The 19243-nt window shown below is 51.2% G+C and overlaps 2 protein-coding genes across 2 annotated transcripts; both read right to left on the reverse strand.

Moving 5' to 3' along the window:
* FDFT1 (farnesyl-diphosphate farnesyltransferase 1) lies at positions 1 to 13265 on the reverse strand. Its single transcript, XM_071447571.1, has 8 exons — positions 13104 to 13265; positions 12056 to 12153; positions 7379 to 7562; positions 4773 to 4901; positions 4211 to 4402; positions 3452 to 3628; positions 3083 to 3235; positions 1 to 488 (listed from the first exon to the last, which is right to left on the reverse strand). Exons 1-8 carry the CDS (start codon positions 13203 to 13205, stop codon positions 267 to 269), a joined length of 1257 nt encoding a protein of 418 aa, XP_071303672.1. The 5' UTR covers positions 13206 to 13265; the 3' UTR covers positions 1 to 266.
* Positions 13266 to 15355: 2090 nt separating this feature from the next.
* On the reverse strand, positions 15356 to 18271 carry NEIL2 (nei like DNA glycosylase 2). The gene is made up of 4 exons (XM_071447617.1): positions 18134 to 18271; positions 17045 to 17376; positions 15998 to 16194; positions 15356 to 15672 (listed from the first exon to the last, which is right to left on the reverse strand). Exons 1-4 carry the CDS (start codon positions 18269 to 18271, stop codon positions 15356 to 15358), a joined length of 984 nt encoding a protein of 327 aa, XP_071303718.1.
* Between the last annotated feature and the right edge of the window lie 972 nt (positions 18272 to 19243).

Consider the following 19243-nt stretch of genomic DNA (forward strand, 5'->3'; position numbering starts at 1 on the left):
AAAAATAAATCACCAAAAATATTCAGGTAAACAGGAAAGAAGGGGGGGAAAAAACCACTCAACCCCAAACACTAAGACTCCAGTCAGCATTTGCAGCCAGCAAGGGCAGCGAGGATGGAGTCCAGCAGTGCCACACTGTCACCCCAGGGGGCTGCAGCTCCCCAGTGTCCCATCCATGTCACCATCCCAGTGCTGGGCCACTCCCACAGCAGGGGACCTTCTGCCGCCCGCCTGCCACCATTCTCCCCCCGCCCGGCCAGGGCCCTTCAGTTGTCCCCTGCCTGCACGTACTCCTCGGTGGCCTTGGAGAGGGTGCTGAGGTACTGCCAGCTCAGGGCTGCCAGCAGCATGGCACAGGACAGGTAGATGGGGGAGTAGTGGTGGCGGGAGGCCATGGGGCCGCCGGGCAGGCTGGCGGCGCGGATGGCGGCGATCGCCTGCTGCGTCTTGTGGCACGAGGGGTCCGTGCTCGGGATCTTCTGGTAGATCTGGAGGGAGGAGGGAGGAGGAGTTAGGGCTCTGTCACGGCCTGATGCTGGTGCAATGCCAGTGCCCCCATGAAAACACACTCTCTCCCTGGTGTCTGCTGTGAGATGCGACCAGGAATAAGCAAAGCAGGCTCCCCGCTTAGAAATAAAGAAAAGTTTATTAACTAAACTACAGCTAGATGTAAAAAGGAACACACGGGAAAAATGAAAACCTTCCAAAAACATTTCTTCCTCCCCCCGCCAAATTTCCAATACATCCATCCCTCAGATCACCAACTCTCAGTCCATCACCACCCTTTAGATAATCAATTCTCAGTTCATCAAGGAGTGAGGAGTCCCCCTTGTGCCATAGGCTGCCCCTGGAAACAGAGTTGAAACCTCGTGTGTTTCCCTGTCACTCGTGGCACTGCCCAGAGATCATTTGCCACTGTGACCTTTTCCTTCCATGCCCAGTGCTCTCACCACTGCACATGGACCAGAGCTGCTTCTAGGGTTTTCCTTTTAAGGATGCTTTGTCTCATTCCAAAAAGAGCACAGTCTCTCACTTTTGGGACACCTGTCCTGCCTAAATTTCACCCCCTGGGGCCGAGGGGTCTCAAAACCAGAGATCTTCTCCTCCACTGAAGACTGAGGGCACCAACCACCACCCTCCTCACCCGTTGTCTCTGCTCACTCCCATAACATCACTGCACTCTCTCAGCTCCAAGCCATTGCCTCCCCCTAAATGCAGTCTCTGTGTCACAGGAAACATGGTTCTGTCCATGGCTGTACAAGAAAAGTCCAGACAAAGGCCACTCCATCACCTCCTCCCACCTAAGATTCTTCTCTGCTCTTCCGACATCTTTCACTTGCATGAACTTTCATCACACTTGCCCATTTCCTCCTCCATTTCATCTCTATCTCTCTTCTCATTCAGATCCAGGAGGATCAGTATTTTTAAGGTTTCCATTATTCAAGAAAAGGGTTAAAATCTCAGGCTCTGCCTGCCCAGAACTCCCACGACTTCTCACCGTGTCCCTGCTGCACTCCCTCCTTCTCCTTCTCAGCCAGGCTGTGCTGCCAGCACATGATATCAAATTTCAAGGTGGCACAGGGAGTTTAAGGGAGGAAAATGGGAGAAGGTTGAAGTTTTGAGGGCCAAGAGTGATGTCGGTGGTGGAGCTCCATGAAGCAAGGGACAGCTGGATGGGGCCAGATGTCACAGACATCTTTTATGAAAAATCCTTTCCTTAGGATTTTTCCTCCTGAGAAGCTGAGAGGCCTCAGGAACAAAATGTAAACATTGATTATCTGCTGTGGAATGCAACAGGTGCATCTGTGACTGGTCTCATGTGGTTGTTTCTAATTAATGGCCAATCACAGTGAGCTGCCTCGGACTCTCTGTCCGAGCCACAAGCCTTTGTTACTCATTCCTTCTTTTCCTATTCTTAGCCAGCCTTCCGATGAAATCTTTTCTTCTATTCTTTTAATGTCATTTTAATATAATATATATCATAAAATAATAAATCAAGCCTTCTGAAACATGGAGTCAGCTCCTTGTCTCTTCCCCCTGAACACGGTCACAGGGGTCCATCCCTTTCCCACTTCCCTCGGGAAGTGCACTAAGCCAAGCTGCCTCTTGAGGGCACCCCATGATGGGACATGGACCACATGGCCTTGGACATGATCCCTCGAGTCCCAGTGGTGTTACTGGGACCAGTGGTGTTACTGGGATCAGGGGTTCCCACCCTGCAATCCTCACTCGCTGTCTGGCCCACCGGACACCGGTGGGAACATTCCTGCCTGGAACAGCCACATCATCACCTGATTCTGGGGCATTTGGGGTTGGTTTTCTTCTCATGGCTTTCTGAGATACTCCTCTGCAGGAGCCTGAGCAAGGTGGGCTCAAGCAGAGACCCTCTCCTGGGTTAAAGCCCTGCAGTGTCACTGTCCCTTGCCGTGGGACATGAGATTGGCCAGTTCACAAGGGCAGCTCTAATAACCCATGGTTTGGGGTCTCCCTGCTGCAGAAGTGAAGTATTTTTATTTAATAGCCTTCACTGGAATTGGGTTTTGGGGAGGGCGGTGTTTTCTTCCCATAAAACCCCCCACCAGTTGACTTTCCATGTGAACTTTTAATCTCCACAGGACGTTGAAGTCAGCAGGAAGTCATAAGGTCCCCCCTGAGACTCCTTTTCTCCAGGCTGAGCCCCTTTCCCAGCACCCTCAACCACTCCTGGTGCTCCAGCCCCTTCCCCAACTCCATTCCCTTCTCTGGACATGCTCCAGCCCCTCAATGTCCTTTGTGTTGTGAGTGGCCCAGAACTGACCCCAGAATTGGGTCAAGGGGATGGGACCTGCCCTGGTCACCCATTACTGCTGGTCCAGGCCAGGATGCCACTGGCCCCAGTCCAGACACACACCCAGACCCAGGGAACATTCAAGGGAACACATCAAGCACAGTTTGGTCCAAGCCAAAACCACATCATGATCACCACTCCCCACCACCACTGAGCCAAGGATAAAATTAACAGATTTCCATGTACTCCCAATTCCACCCCAAAAACAGGGACAGGAACAGCCAGAAATGGCTGAAAACAAACTGCTGAGCCTACCTCTTCCACATACTGGTACATGATGGCTTTGACAGCTTGGATGTTGGTGGCATCCATCATGAGGGTGACGGCCTGGCCCTTGCGGATCTTCACCACCCCCTTGAACACCTGCTGGTTGTTGTAGCAGGCAGCCAGCGTGGCAATGGCCATCACCTGAGGAGAGACAGCAAACTTGCACTGCAAGGAACTTGCCAAAGATTCACCCTGTCCACAGTGACACCCATGGAGTGGAGCCACAACCTCAACAACAGCAGAAACGGCAGGAGCCAAGAAATAAGCAAAAAACCAACAACACGGGACCTCCTTCACCTCCAGCTCCTCACCAGCTGGGCTGCAGAGGGTGAGGAACCACTTGGAAGCTCAGCTCACCTGGGGGATAGCACAGAAGTTGAAGACACTTTGGTTTTTGAGGCGGGACAGGTAGGTGAGGACGTCGGGGACGTGGTGGAGGGCGTTGGTGATGAGCTCATTGAGGCACTGCACGGCCGCGTCGATGTTCTCTGGCTTGGCAAGGTCTGAGAGCTTCTTGGCATATCTGCTCCAAACCTAAACACCAAGATAAGTGTTCCTGAGCTGGAGGGTGCATTGATGTCATCAGAGAGACAGTAGGTCTTGGGAGAGCAACAAGAGCCACCAAAAAACCCCCACACAACAGCCTTGGAGCTTTGGTGGGGTAAAGAAAAGCAGGAAGGGCGGGCTGTGGGGACGTGACAGTGGCCTTGGTGCACACAAAGAGATGGTAAAGGAGGAAGGTGAAACTCATCTCCACATCTTTCCTAGGGAGGGCAAGGAAAAGGTGAGTCACACATCAAGAAATGCTCTGTGAGACAGCTGAGCCACAAAAAAGGGAGAAAAATTTTTGGATGTCATGTCAGGCACAGGCAAAGCTGATCCTGCTTTTTGGGAGATCTTGGGTACCCTCCTGGGATCTCAAGCAGTCTCATCCTCCCTCATTCCTACAGAAAACCTAGCAGAGAGGAGAAAGAGCTGCCTAAGTAGCTCTTGGCAGTGTGTGGTGACCTTGTCCCCACATCTGTACCCAGAGAGCTGCAGCCAGCTGTCATCAGAAGTGTCATTGCCAAGAAGATGTACAGCCAACAGCAGCAATTTTATGAGGTTTTTCCTCACCTCTCTGGGCCAGAACTCCCTTCCCTCCATCTGGTCCTCCAGGTAGTCACGGATGATGTTGGTTTTCTGCAGGAAGAGGCCCATGGAGTTTGCCAGGTCTGTGTCCTGCCCCACGATGGAATCTTCCAGCTCTGATGCAGAGAAGAGACGGGAAAGGCCAATCCCCACCAGCCCAGCAACGTAGTGACAATACTGCCAAGGAGGTGCCAAGTTGGGAAAGGAGGGGAAGAAAAAAACAAGATAAAAGGAACAGTTACAAAGAGCTGCCTGTTTGCCACAGTGAGTTTTACAAAAAGCAATTGACAGTTCATTTGATGCACGCTCTCCCTGGGATGTCTCAGCTTTCCAATGGAAAAACTTTTTCCCAACAGGGATGGTCTGTCTACTCCTTCCACAGAGACAAGGTGGGCCCTACCTGGAAATGTTCAAAAAAACCTGTGGATATGGCACTTGGGGACACGGTTCTGTGGTGGCCTTGGCAGTGATGGTGGAATGGTTGGGCTTGATGATCTCAGAGGGCTTTTCCAACCCTGACTCCATTCCTCTGTCTGGGCTGACTCACCTTGTCCCACTCATGCTGAGAATCCACCTTTTTCTCCAAGAACTCTGCCATCCCAACACCCATCTTGTGACAAATATCTGAAATCACATCCTGGTAGACCTTGGACAGTTTTCTGAACTCCATGGAGATCTGTAGCATGGTAAAAACAGAAAGAGAGTGTTCAGGAAGGAAAAAAAAAAACCAGTACAGCTCAACATTTATTAACAAATCAGAAAAATACTGTTTACCAGGCTCTAATCCTGCCCTGGCTGGAGATCTGGGACAACTCCCTCAACCTGAGCTGTTTCAAGGTCCTTGGAGCTCAGGCTTAGCCTGTTCCCAGTCTAAACAGGATGGTCTCTGGCAGGAGATCAGACACAGCAGAATCTTTGGGAAGGCTCTGTGGCCTTGGACTGGTATCATCTGGGAGCTGCAGGACAAAACTGACTGCACTTGGTACACAGAGCTGTTTTCCTCTGTAATTTGAGAGCATTCCATCACACCAGCCACGGGAAAAGAGCCGTGGGAGGTTTCTGGTGCTCTGCTCTCCCCAGCCTCTCCGGCTCAAGCTTCGCACATTTGGCACAACTGGAAAGGCATCAAGCAGTGAGGGAAGTGTGAAATCTTCCTACTGCATGTCCAGTAACATGACCATGGAATCTCACAGTGGGTTGGGTTGGAAATGACCTTGAAGGTCTTCTAGTTCCAACCCCCCTGCTATGGGCAGGGACACCTGCACTGTCTCCATCACTCTCAGACTGAAAAAAAAAAAATATTAAAAAGTGCATCCTCCTTTTCCCAAAACTGTGGAGCACCATGTTTTACTGTGCTGAGCTTTATTCTCCATCAGTGGGGGACTGCAGCCAGCCCAGGGGTTTTGTGCAATAAGGGTTTGTCTGTAAAATAAGTGTATTCATTCTGCTTCTGCCTCTGTGGCTTCAGTCCCCTTCAAAGAGGAGTACAGCCTGCAAATGCACCTCTAGGAAATATTATTAGAAGTTTTTCACTGTAAGGGTGGTGAGGCACTGGCAGAGCATGCCCAGAGAAGCTGTGAATGCCCCCCAAAAAATTCAGGGTCAGGGTGGATGGGGCTTGGAGCAACCTGATCTAGTGGAAGGTGTCCCTGCCTTGGCAGGGGATGAAATGGGATGAACTTTATGGTCCCACTCAACCCAACAATTCCATGATTCTACAATTTTATGATTATTAAAATTAATAAAATCATACCTGAGCATTGATTTATTAAAATATTAAAAATTTATTTAAAATATTTTTAAATAGTCATCAAAATATTAAGTAAAATTATCCTTACTAGAATAATTATTAAAATATTCTTTTAAAATATTAAAAATTATTAAAATCATACCTGAGCATGGATTGCTACAATAAATAACATATACACCAAGAGAGAACAGCAAAGTGCCACAAACACCTTCTCAAAAGCTCCTCTAAAGCCAAGCCACAGTCTTACCTACTGTATCCCTACCCACATTCTTGTTACCCAGATTCCCAACACAGACACCCCCTATAGCACTCCACACTCCAAACCTGAGCATCAGAACTCCCAACACACCTCAGTTCTCCAAACAACTACCCCATTCCCACTGCTAGGGAAAGCCTGAAAAGGGCAGAATAAATTAAAAATCGTAAAAACCTGAACAAAACAGAACATCCTCTGAAAATTAGATGTTCCTCACCAGAACTATTACATTTTTTTCTTAAACAGAGCGATGAAAAAAATCCTAAAAATCAGCTCAATAATAAAAGAAATCAACACAATATTGTTACTAATTACAGTGAGGCTGCTTTTTGTTTTTTATCACAGAGTTGTGGAATGGTTTGGGTGGGAAGGGACCTTAACACTCATCTCATTCCACCCTGTGCCCTACCAGAGGGCAGGGACACCTCCCACTGTGCACACAGGTATCACATTTACATTTTTTGAAAAATCTCTTTGCCTAAGAGCTTTCTCTTGAGAAGCTGAGAAGCCTCAGAGAAAAAAAAAAAAAAAAAAACAAAACAATAATTCTCTTATTAACTTTTGTTTTGTTTATATGAAATGTGTTTAAAAACTATTTACAAGTAATTGTTTCACTGGTTTCTGGTGTGAGTTGTTTTGACTCATTGGCCAATCAGTGCTAAGTTGTGTCGAGAGTCTGAAAAGAGCCACGAGTTTTCATTATTATCTTTTTAGCATTCTATAAATATCCATATAATATAATATAATATAATATAATATAATATAATATAATATAATATAATAATAAATTAACCTTCTAAAAACATTAAGTCAAATTCATCATTCCTTCCTTCATCAGAACACCCCACAAATACAATTCACTGTAACAACCCCAAACCTCTCTCCACAAGACAATGGTCATCTGCTCTTCCAGCAGAGGAGGCAAAAAGACACTTTCCAGAGCTGGAATTTTTCCACAGCCAGATCCCCTGTGCCCCACAGCATTGCACAATGTTTGAATTTCTCACCCCAGCCTGGCACCCAGCCCCACAGGCAGGTGATGGGGCCCTTGGGAAGCTCTGTGGCACTGAACAAGCTCTGCAGGCACCACGTGGAGACAGCCAGGCACCCAGAGGTGCCACCAGGAGCAGGGAGGAGGCTGCCTTACCGTTGGGAAGTCCTCCAGCACCTGCCTGTCCCTCTCCTTGCTCTCTGTGTACTTCCAGTCTGGCTGGTACAGGTGGGAGTGGAACTCGTGCAGCATCGGGACCTTGACATCCAAAGGGATGCTCATGTCATCCTCTACAGTGTCCAGGGCACGGAGAACCAGGTAGAAGATGCAGACTGCATGGCTGGAAAGGGAGAAAAACCAGTAAACTTTTACTTGGGGGTGCCTAGGAGGCAGGACAAGCAGCTGCCTTCAGCAGAGGCACTTTGAGCTCAGTGTGTCACACATTGGCACTGCCAGGTGCCTTTGGAAGACACCAGCCAGGGTAGGAAATCCAGGATTTTCCCTCATGAGGAGAACTACAGTATGATTTGGGGGTTTCTAAGATGTGTATCAGGGAACTACAACATGATTTTGGGGTTTCTAAGATGTGTTTCTCAGATGTGTACTTCCAGTCTGGCTGATAGAGATGAGAGTGGAACTCGTGCAGCATCGGGACCTTGACATCCAAGGGGATGCTCATGTCATCCACAGGAATCCATAGGAAATCCAGGATTTTCCCTCATGAGGAGAACTACAGCATGATTTTTGGGTTTCTAAGATGTGTATCAGGGAACTACAGCATGATTTTTGGGTTTCTGAGATATGTATCAGGGAAGGGTCAGGCCTGTGAGCTCCCTGAGCAGGGAAAATCCAACCCTGCAAGCAAGGCCAGCGCTCACCTGGACCCAGAGGACAGAGCCCAAGGTCAGCTTATTTGGAAATGCCAATGTCAAATAGGGAAGGGGGGGGAAACAGGTAGGTTTTCCCCATCATTCCCTCTTCTCTGCACACTTTTTACCCTGTTGGGGTAAAATATTTCCCCCCCCCAACACTGGGGGGAAATAAAGGGGTCACACTGTGCAACAGGAACATTAGGACTGGCAGAAAGAGCCAAAATCACCCTGTATTTTATATGTCCAGGAGCAAGACACTGGAGACAGCCTATGTGTCCCAGCATCCCAGCAGGAAGCTGCTGGAGAGCCACCACCCCTGCCTTCCCTATCCCTGCTTCCTTCCCCATCCCTGCCTCCACATTTCTCCAGCTAAAGAAAAAAACAATAAAAAAAAAACCACCAAAAACAAACAAACAAACAAAAAAAAAAACCACCAAGAAAAAACCCAACAACAACAACAAAACCAACAAAAACAACAACAACAAACAAACAAACAAACAAACAAACAAAAAACCCCAACACAAAAAACCAAGTCCTGATGGCAAGAAATGCTGTTTGCAACTCCAGGATTTATATAAAATAATCCCCAGATCTCCATGAGCACAGGGATATATGCCAAGAAGAGGAGGCATTTATTAATTGTTTAACAAATGGAAAGCAGCTTGGTCTGCTTAAATGCTAATTACCAGGTGACAGTGCTGTACTCCTGGAATGACAATCACCCAGGGAAAACTGACTTGCTCTTAGAGCCAATAATTCTGTTAAATTTGGCTATTTTTCCTTGATTAGAAGGGTATTTAACACCTCTGTCAAACCACATGAGCAGCTCTCGTGCTCTTGTTCCTTTGCATGACTGAGTTTTTCCATTCCAGCCAGGCTGTAAATGTTCATCCAACAGGATGCAAGTGCCCAAGGCTCCAATCTGCTTCCAGGAGCCACCAAGAAAGGCAGAGCAGAACCTGGAAATGCCATCCCAGAGGCAGCTCTCACATGGGCATCATGCCCAGGGAAGAGCCAGCAGTAATTCCAGAACCCAGCAGAGTTAAAACACTTATTTAACCTCAATTCTGCATCCAGACCTTATGTGCCTCCCAAACTTCCATCACATACTGAATTTAGACCCATGGCACAAATGGAAGCAAAGAACAAGTCTGGATCTTCCAGAGCTCAAGCTCATCCCTGTCCTGGGTGCAGCTCCCTCCTGCCCAGGTGAGGAGGTCTCCTTCCTCCTTGCCAGGACATACAGCCTGTGCTGGACCCTCAGGAACAGATCCTGAGGAGTTCCAGAGACAGGCAGGAGCATGGAACTGGCAGCAGAGAGGCAGGAGCATCCCTCCTCTCCTCTCCATCACCAGGAGAGGAGCTGTGAGCTTGGATCAGAATCCTTTCCTCCACCAGCAGTTATGATGCTGTTGGCTCAGCTGTGGATGAAGCTGCAGTTTTGAGCCTCCCACTTTCCCAGAAATGCCCCAACCATGGAGCAATGAGCTGGACAGGGCTCTGGCCAGCAAAACAGATGGTCCATGGGGACAAAAAAAAGCCAGGAAGGAAGAATCAGAGATTTCAGCTCAACTACCAAAACCCTGCCTGGCCAGGGAAGGGTACCCTGCCTCCCCAGCTTCCATCACACACTGAATTTAGATCTGTGACACAAATGGAAGCAAACAGCTGCAAAGGACAAGTCTGGATCTTCCAGAGCTCAAGCTCAGCCCTGTCAGCTGCAGCTCCCTCCTGCCCAGGTGAGGAGGTCTCCTTTCTCCTTGCCAGGACATACAGCCTGTGCTGGACCCTCAGGAATAGATCCTGAGGAGTTCCAGAGACAGGCAGGAGCATGGAACTGGCAGCAGAGAGGCAGGAGCATCCCTCCTCTCCTCTCCATCACCAGGAGAGGAGCTGTGAGCTTGGATCAGAATCCTTTCCTCCACCAGCAGTTATGATGCTGTTGGCTCAGCTGTGGATGAAGCTGCAGTTTTGAGCCTCCCACCTTCCCAGAAAATGCCCCAACCATGGACTAATGAGATGGACAGGGCTCTGGCCAGCAAAACAGATGGTCCATGGGGACAAAAAAAAAACAGAAAGGAGGAACCAGACATTTCAGCTCAACTACCAACACCCTGTCTGGCCACTGCCCCAAGCACTCCTCCAGAAGTTCCCCATTTTCCAGCAGCCCTTCTGGGATGCCTGTCTGTAACCACAGGGGCTCAGCTGAACTCCCTGAAGGGGTCAACATCAATGCAAGCACTTTTTTTGGTCCAGCAAAATTAATTCCTTCTGTAAGGCTGTGGCTCTACCTATTTCTCTATCCTCACTATTTTGTATTTCCCTTGTTCATCCCTAAATTCTCCAACAGAACTCCTGGGCTTTGAAAATGAGTCTCTCCTGATGCACTACTGAGCCAGCTGTAATCCAACCACCATCCCTGCCCAACCTGGGTTACAAAGATCAGGCAAGAGCATTTTTAGGATGCCAGGCAGAAATTCTGTGCCCTGAAGGGGTGATCCTCCTGCACAGCTGTAGGGCAAGGATTAAAGGACAAAAAACACAAAGAAAACTGCAGGAAGTCTGAGGCAAGCACAGGGCAGACACATTGCTAACAGGTTTCATAGTGTTTTCTTAATTTTTTTTCTTAATTCCTGCACAGAAAAAGCATGGAAAATAAAAAGCTTAATTCTTGGCCCTACTCGTACTTTTCCATGCAATTTGAGCCAAACCACTGAACTTCTCTGCCTTTCCTGTCAACCAGGCTGCAAATACCATTTCATAAACACTGGACACAGCTATGGGGCACCATCCAAAATGCCAAACCAGGGCTCAGAAACCCCACAGACCACCCAGTGTTCGGGCTGGTGCCTGCAACTGCTCAGATCAGAGCCATCAGATGTGTCTGCAACAACTGCCAGAACCCCTAAATTTGATCATCAACCCATCTTGGAATTAACTGGGGATTTAAAAACTGAAATCAGTAATTGTCAAATGAATATAGGGAATTATATGGAGAATAATTACATGGCATGAGGCCCCTTGGCCAGCTGAGCTTTATTTACATCCTCTGTTACTATTCCTGTCTGAAGCTTTTCTGCACAGGGCAGCAAAATCTGCACAGCAAAAAACGGGTGTGCAACAAACCCCCTGTGACAACTGCACCATTTGGTTCCAAAAGCACCTCCCAGGCACGGCCCAGACCCTCGGTCAGCCCCAGGTTTTTCCTCACCTCCTCCCTCCAGCCTTTGTCCAGCGCCAGCCTTGGCAGCGCCAGGACACATTCCCAGGGTGTCACACGGGGCAGAGTGCCAGGCCCTGTGTCTAACAGCCTGCTCAGCCCAGAGACCCAGTTTGGGGAGGGATGTGATGCACAGGGGGGATGTGGTACAGCCAGCTGGGACGTGAAAATCCCCACGTCCTGCTGCACGGGGGTGGGGCTGAGCTGAGCAAGCCCAATCAGCTCCTGATGGGAGAGGGAGCGTGTCCCAGCAGCTCCACTAGAGAAAGACGGAGTTTGGGGGTAGGTACTGCATGGGCCCAGCTCTGGTACTGGGGGGGCATCACACCCACCAGCTCCTGAAACTGGGGGGCCACTAAGTTCCCTGGGATGCCCAGTGTTGGGGTGGCATTGTACCACCCAGGGAGGAGATTTACCCCCACCATCACCACCTCCCAGGGAAATTTACCCCCACCATCACCACCTCCATCACCACCTCCCAGGGAAATTTACCCCCACCATCACCACCTCCATCACCACCTTTCAGGGAAATTTACCCCCACCATCACGACCTCCATCACCAGCTCCCAGGGAGGAAATTTACCCCCACCATCACCAGGGGGTTCCAGGGGACAGCTGCACCCACTCCCTCCCGAGGATCCCCATTGTTGGGTTGTCACCCTACCCACCGCCCCCCAAAAACCCCCAGTGCCGGTGGTCACCGCACCCCTCCCCCGTGTCCCCCCGGTGTCCCCCGCTCACCGCAGCTCTCCATCCAGAGCCTGGATGACGGCGGCGAAGCTGCGGCTGGTCTGGTTGAGGTATCGGTAGCAGGTTCGGAGGCCACATCCCAGCGAGTCCTGCGGGCAGAGCGGGCCGGGGGCCGCGGGTTGGAGCCGGGGGGCGGCGGGCGGCGGGGCCGGGGGGGCTCCGCACCGCTGCCGCTGCTGCTGTGGCTGCTGCTGTCCCCGCCGCCGGCCCGCTGCCCGCGGGGGCTTCCGCGGCGGGGACAGCGTCAGTGTCCGCCGCAGCACGGACACGGCCCGGGAGCCGGCCGCCATGGGGGCGGCAGCGCTGGGGGGCTGCGGCCGCTCCGCTCCGCCCCGGCCCGAAACCCGCCCCTTAACCCGCCCCGTGCCGTGGCCGGAGACGCTGCCATGTACGGACAGCGCCGGGGCCGTGCGATGTCCGGAGCGCCGGGGATACGCGCAGGGTACCGGCACCGAGCAATGCAAGGGATGCTCGGAGGTGGGGGGATGAATGCGGGTATGGGCACCGGGAAATGCATGGGAAGCGTGAGATGATCGGAGTCAGTGGGATGCTCGCAGGATACTGGCACTGAGCAATACAAGGGATGCCTGGAGCTGCGGGATGCTCCGGTAGCACCGGGGCTCTGCGATGTCCGGTATTGGTACCGGCACCGAGCAATGCAAGGGATGCCCGGAGCCGGTGGGAAGCTCGCAGGGTACCGGCACCGGGCAAAGCAGGGATGCTTGGAGCCGGTGGGATGCACCAATGCACAGGATGCCCGGAACCAGTAGGATGCACACATGGTACGAGCAATGCAATAGGATGCCCGGAGCCGGTACCACCGGGAAGCACCGAGGCGCACACAAGGCGCACAAAGCCGGGCAAAGTCCTATACACGCTGGATATGAGATGGTCACCCACGGCAACACCGTATCTGCGCCCAGACATGACAGGCCCCCCACCTCCTCCTCCTCCTCCCATGCCCCGCTCCACACCGGGAGCACCGCGCACCGGCGACAGCGAAGCTCTTCCCGCCGCCCGCGCATCCCTCGCCGCTCACCGTGTCCATCCGCGGCATGACGGCGCGGTAGCCGCCCATCTTGAAGCGGAGCAGGTTGTAGATGTCCTCGGGGTGGCCCAGCCATTTCCGTAGCAGCTCCATGGGGGCCGCGCTCAGACCCCGCCGCCGCCGCGCGCTCCCGCCGCCCCCCCCAACCCGCCGCTTAACCGGGCACGGGCGGGGCCGCTCCAGCCCCGCCCCGCAGCCAATCACAGCGCTCGGCACATCGCTCGGTGGGGCGGGCGCGGCGCCGATTGGCGAAGGTGCGCTCGCACCAGGGCAACGACAACCAATAGGAAGGTGGCGCGGCTGGTGTGACGGCCGGAGGCGGGCGCTGATTGGCTGAGGCGCGCGTCGGCACAGGCGGAGCGGGAAGGAGTCGGTGGCCCCGAACCCCCTCGTGTGAGCGTGAGGGGAGCGGAGCCGCCATGGAGATGCGGGAGGGTTGGCGTGGGAAGGGGGCGTGAAAACCTTCCAGTTCCAACTCCCTGCCATGGCAGGGACACCTTCCACTATCCCAGGTTGCTCCAAGCACCGTCGAGCCTGGCCTTGGACACTTTCAGGGGTGGAGAAGCCACAGCTTCTCTGGGAATTCCATCCCAGCCCGCACCTGCTCATCACAGGGAAGAATTCCTTCCCCGTACCCCATCTAACCCCGTGCTCTGGCAGTATGAAGCCGTTCCCCCTTGTCCAAAGTCCCTTTCCAGCCCTCCTGAGCCCCTCCAGGCACTGAAAGAGGCTCTGAGATCTCCCTGGAGCCTTCTCCAAGCTGGACAGCCCCAGGTCTGAGCCTGCCTCCATAGCAGAGAGGCTCCAGCCCTTAGAGCACCTCCATGGTGCTTTTATGGACTCGCTTCCACAGTCCACACCCTTCCTGTGCTGAGAACCCAACACATGCCCAGCTCCATCCCCATCCTTCAAAGTGCAAGATTCAGCTCTTGGGGTTTTTTTTGTGAGTTGTTTTCTTCTAGAAGCTGGGCTTTGATCATCATTGTGGGTCCCTTCCAACTCAGGATATTCTATGATTCTTTGTTTTGGACAGGCATTTGGCCTGCAGAAGGGACATTAACCACCTTCTTTGGCCCCATAACCCCATTAATTCATTTATTCAGCAATCCCATAACGTGCAACCACTCAAAGGTGTTGCAGTTCCCAAGGGAGAGGCTGTGCAAGTCTTGCCTAGGAAGCAGCTGCCTACAGCAGAGGTGTTTATCTCCAGTATTCCCAGCTGATTTGCAATCTATCTTTAAATCCAGCTCCCATTGATGAGACCACTTACACAGCTAAGGAAAGTCACTGCTACCATCCTCAACAGGCAGCTGTTAACCAATTCCAGGCAGCTGGAATTTCCATGTACACCCCAGTTTTTAACCAAGAAACTGCCAGAAAGGACACACTTGAGATGAACATCACTGATTCTAATTCCAGCTTTTATTTTTTTTGCTCAAGTCAACAACTTATTACTAAAATAAACTCAAATCCAGGGAGGGAGGACAGCAGCAGTTCCCACCTGGTGTACAGAGACACAGCTCTATTTCCAAACCTTTCTGTTTTCAGGTTTCCTTGGAGATCCTGAGTTTTATGCAATGCTGCCACACACTGTAATTTTTTTTTTTAATTTTTACAGCAAGATCTGGAATTGGCAGTTTGCCACAAAGCTGAAACCTGTGGGTGCAGAGATGAGCTCCACCAAGCACTGCTGACGTATATTTTGTGCATGTTGATGTGGAAGGAGGAGGGAGCTGTTCCTGTCAGATTACATGGGAACAGCCCCTCATGTTTAACCACACCCAGTCACAGCCCAGCACACAGGTATTCAGCTCCAAACAGAGGCAGGATTATTTAATTCCTAATTAATCAAGCTGCTTAGACAGAGGGATATCCTCTGTTTTGCTGACTCCTCCGGGGTCAAGGGACAGGGTCACCAGACCACAGCAATCCCGTGCTTAACCCTTCACACTTCCCATCCACTGCCACCTGAACGAGGTGACCAATGCACATCAGACCCAGTCAAACTCTTTACACTGTGGTGCCACTGTGACAAAAAAAAAAAAAAAAAACAACAAAAAAACAAAACATGGACAGCCACTTTTTCCTTTCTGCAGCCACTCAGGGAACCTGGGACCTCCACTGAGCATATAACTCTGCCAGCTCCCTAAGGGCCAAACTCAACAGCCTAAAAGAAACCACAGAAACCTTCTAGGACAAGGAGGAGCACGGATCAGAGACCACCCAGCACCCTGCAGGACAGATCACCCAGTGACTGAGGAAGGGTCCCCATCCCCTGGCAGCACCGCAGGCTGGCACTGAGGGCACCACCACGTCAGTCTCTTGAAGCCACCCGAGGGTCCAAAAGTGCCCTTCATCAGGGGATGCCCCAGGGGACACTGCTCCTTCTGGTACACCTGGGGGTGCAGCCCTTGGCCACGCAGTTTGTGGTGCAGCCACTCAGAGCTGAACTGAACGGCGCAGTCCAGCAAACGCTCCAGGTCTGAGAGAGCCAAGAGGGAGCCTGGTGTTAACGGGTGGATCCTGGCCAGGTACAAGATCTCGTTCTTGATGATGTTCCCTGGAAGGGGCCAGAAACAAGGAGACAGCAAGGATATTTCTAATCAAGGTAATACAGGCTGCTGGCTCTAACTTGTGATTTCTGCCTCAAGGAGCACAGCCAGCAACACCACTCCCTGTACCAGAGTTGGCATCCAGAGAGTAGACTTAGAGCTGGGATTGGACTGGAAGAGGTTCTCTTCCCTCTACTGTTGTTACAGACCTTGAAGATCAACCAGAAGCTCTTAAACTAAAGAGCAAACTGCCCAGACATGCACTTCTGCATCTGTAGACATCCCACCCACCTTCCTCCATTTCTCCTTCTGCCCCTATTCCCTGGAACTCACCCAGCCCTGAAAAATATCTTTGGTCTAGGAGGGTGTAGCAGATGGGATCGGGTGCACAGAGGGCACGCAGCGCCCGGCCTCGGTGGAATTCCACAGCCAGGATGTCAGAAGCAGGATCAGCCCTGGGAGAGGAGCACCAGAGCATCCGGCAGTTGTAGAAAACAAGGAAGCCTCCGCTCTCAAAGTGCAGAACCAGCCTGGGAGAAGCAGAGAAGTTGGAGTCTCTCATCAAAAACATCTCTGAACTACTTGTTATACTCTGCAGCTGGCCACTGTCTCAAGGCAAGGTGGCATCTTAAATGACTGCAGCCATGAAGCTTGGTGGTGAACCCACACAGCTGGGGGAAAGCTTTTCCTTCAGCTGCCCTGTGACTCTGGTTGACAAAGCCTTCAGCAGGACAGCCCACAAATCAGAGAAATGGATGTTAAAAGTAGCACAAAAAACTGTGTCTAAAAAAAACTTGTGTAGAAATAAAGTCATAATTCAAAAGAATCATAGAACCGTAGAATGGTTTGGGTTGGAAGAGAACCCAAAGATCATCTTGGGCCACCCTGCCATGGGCAGGGACACCTTCCCCCACCCCATGTTGCTCCAAGCCCTATCCAGCCTGGCCTTGGACACTTCCAGGGCAGCCATAGCTTCTCTGGGAAGCGGTTTCCCCTTGCTCTGTACAATTCCAGTGGGATACAGGACACAAACCTTAGCCATGTTTTCAATTCACTGCTGCCTTTTACAGCATCACTCCAGCCTGTGATTCCAGGTATATGAGATGTTTGTTATTTATCCAAGGCTTTTTAAAAAACACATAACAGGGAGAAACTGGCAATTTTAGGGCATGATTCAGCCTGGCATCCTAAAAATTCTCTCATCAAGATCAAAATCCTAGCAGAGCTGGTACTAAAATCCCCACAATGCATCCTACAATTCCACTGTGGATTCTCTGGTTGAACACACCCCACATTCACTCATGCCTTAAAAATTATCAGAGAAAATCCAGGCTAAGACCATTCCCACACAGATTTAGTTTGGGAGAAAAGAGGACATACCTGGGCACAGGATCCTTCCAGTCTCCCCTTTTATTGGCTCTGCTTGCCCTCGAGAACTCGTTTGCGCGGACGCTGCCGAACATGCCAAAGTGGATGCGCAGCCAATTGCCCCGACCCTCTGCTGCTTCTGGGGCTTCAGATCTTGGGTGCTGGGCTTCCTGCAGCTCCTCATCCTGAGAATGAGGGTGTGGAACAACATCCTGTCCTTGCTGTCCCTGGGCAGGACAGTGTGCCCCACAAGCAGCCTCTCTTTGCAGCGCTGTGTCTTCAGCAGTTGGTCCAACGGGACCTTCAGCTGCCACAAATGCCAGGTACAAGTTCTTCCCATGAACCTGAGAAAAGAGGTGGCATGTGCTGATGATCCATAAAGGATCAGAGCATTCTAGAAAGACCTGGGTTTGAATGGACCTTAAAGCTCATCTCATTCCAAACCCCCACCCATGGGCAGGGACAACCTCCACTAGACCAGGTTGCTCAGCCCTCATCAAACCTGATTTTGAACAATTCCAGGGATAAAACCTCTGGCTGTTTCCATACAAGTGACTTATTTTCTACAACCTCTGTTAGAGGGCACATCAGCCCAACTTGAACATGGGATTCATCAGCATCCAAGCCATTCCCATCAGAGCTGGGGTCATCCTTGCAGATTCCTTTCTTTGCCTGCCTGAAGCATAAGATGTTTAGATGCCACTCAATTCTGAATCCCTCACAGGAATTCCCATCAGGCCCACCAAGACAGACACTCAGGGGTTTGAAATTTGTCATCATCACTTCTGATTTCTCTTCCCACTTTGTGCTGGGCCCATTTTGTGCTTTTGATTTTGCTCTGCACCTTTAATCAGAGGTGAGGCTGCACCAGGGTTTGACCAGTCAAGTCCAAATCATCATCTGGAGGTGTCAGGCCAGTGAAGCTCCAGCAGGAGCGACCCAGTGTGACTTCTGACAAGTACCCACAGCACAGACATCTCAACTTAGCCAGGTGAAACCCTCAGGCAAACATTCACAGGTTCTGCACCTTCTGTCACCCAGGTGTGGGGCAATGGTGATTTCTGCCCTCAGACTTGTCATGGATCTGTAAATTCAACTCACCTGGGAGTCCTGGAGCCTCAGGGCATTCAGGTCATTCACGCTGAGCTTCCGGCTGCTTCCCCCCACCTTGGCCACCACTTGTCCCACAAAAGGGGAGGTCAGCAGCTGGAACTTCCTCACTGAAGGGCCCTCTGGCATCTCCAGCAGCTGCAGAGGGATTAGCAGGTCCTTGTCACACTCTGCCCTAGACTTGAAGGGAAGCTGCAACTCAGAAATACACAAAACATTCTCCTAATTTCCCTCCTTAAGTTCCTGTGGTAAAGACCATGAAGATAAATAGGACCAGGGAGGTGGAGGAGTTTCCATCCTAGCAGATATATATAATTTAATCTAACACAGCCCTGAATAACATATTCCAATGGCAGTTTTCATGCTACAAGTGGGAATTTGGCCTGGGGAATCTCCCAAAGTCCCTTTTTTCCTGGGGCAGTGGGAGGTTTCCCTGCCCACATCACTGGGGTTGGAAGTAGATGATCTTTAAGTTCCCTTTAACCCATTCCACTCTGTAATTTTATGATTAGTGACCCACAATCAGCACAGGCCAGTGACCCATCTTTTTCCCTATACACCATGGGAAGTGCTGCTCCCATGGAAAGATGAGCCCTGGAATTAGAACATCCCCACCCCTGGCTTTACCCACTGCTGGCCCCACTGACTGCAATGGCATGGAACCAGTTGGGGAGCATTCCTGCACTCTGCTAGCAGCATCTGGGAGCAGAAGGCTCTGGGTGAGGGGGAGATGAGGCAGCACCATCCTGCAGCTCCTTCCAATACATAAGGAGTTATTCCTGGCATGAAGCCTCAATTACTTGCAGTTCTGAGGACTTGTGCTGGCTGTGGGTGTACAAGGAGAGCTCAGCTTGGCTTTCATCCCACAGTGCCAGTTCTGCCTGCAGACTAAACCCAGAGACCAGCACTGATCAGAGGCTTAGCTTCAAGCTCCACAGCACTCAGTACAGGGCTCTGAGGCACCTGGCACAGCTCTGAGACAGCTTGATGAGAAAATCAACAGCAATCCTAGGGCCCCCCCACCAGAAGAGCCATTCCCACCTCATGCCAGCCATTCCTGTGCTGCAGCACAAACCAAATCCTTTTTGGAAGGGCTCAAGA

This window comes from Agelaius tricolor, unplaced genomic scaffold, assembly GCF_023055355.1.
Source record: "Agelaius tricolor isolate 1412-34295 unplaced genomic scaffold, bAgeTri1.0.p SCAF_1, whole genome shotgun sequence".
In the NCBI taxonomy this organism is placed as follows: Eukaryota; Metazoa; Chordata; class Aves; order Passeriformes; family Icteridae; genus Agelaius; species Agelaius tricolor.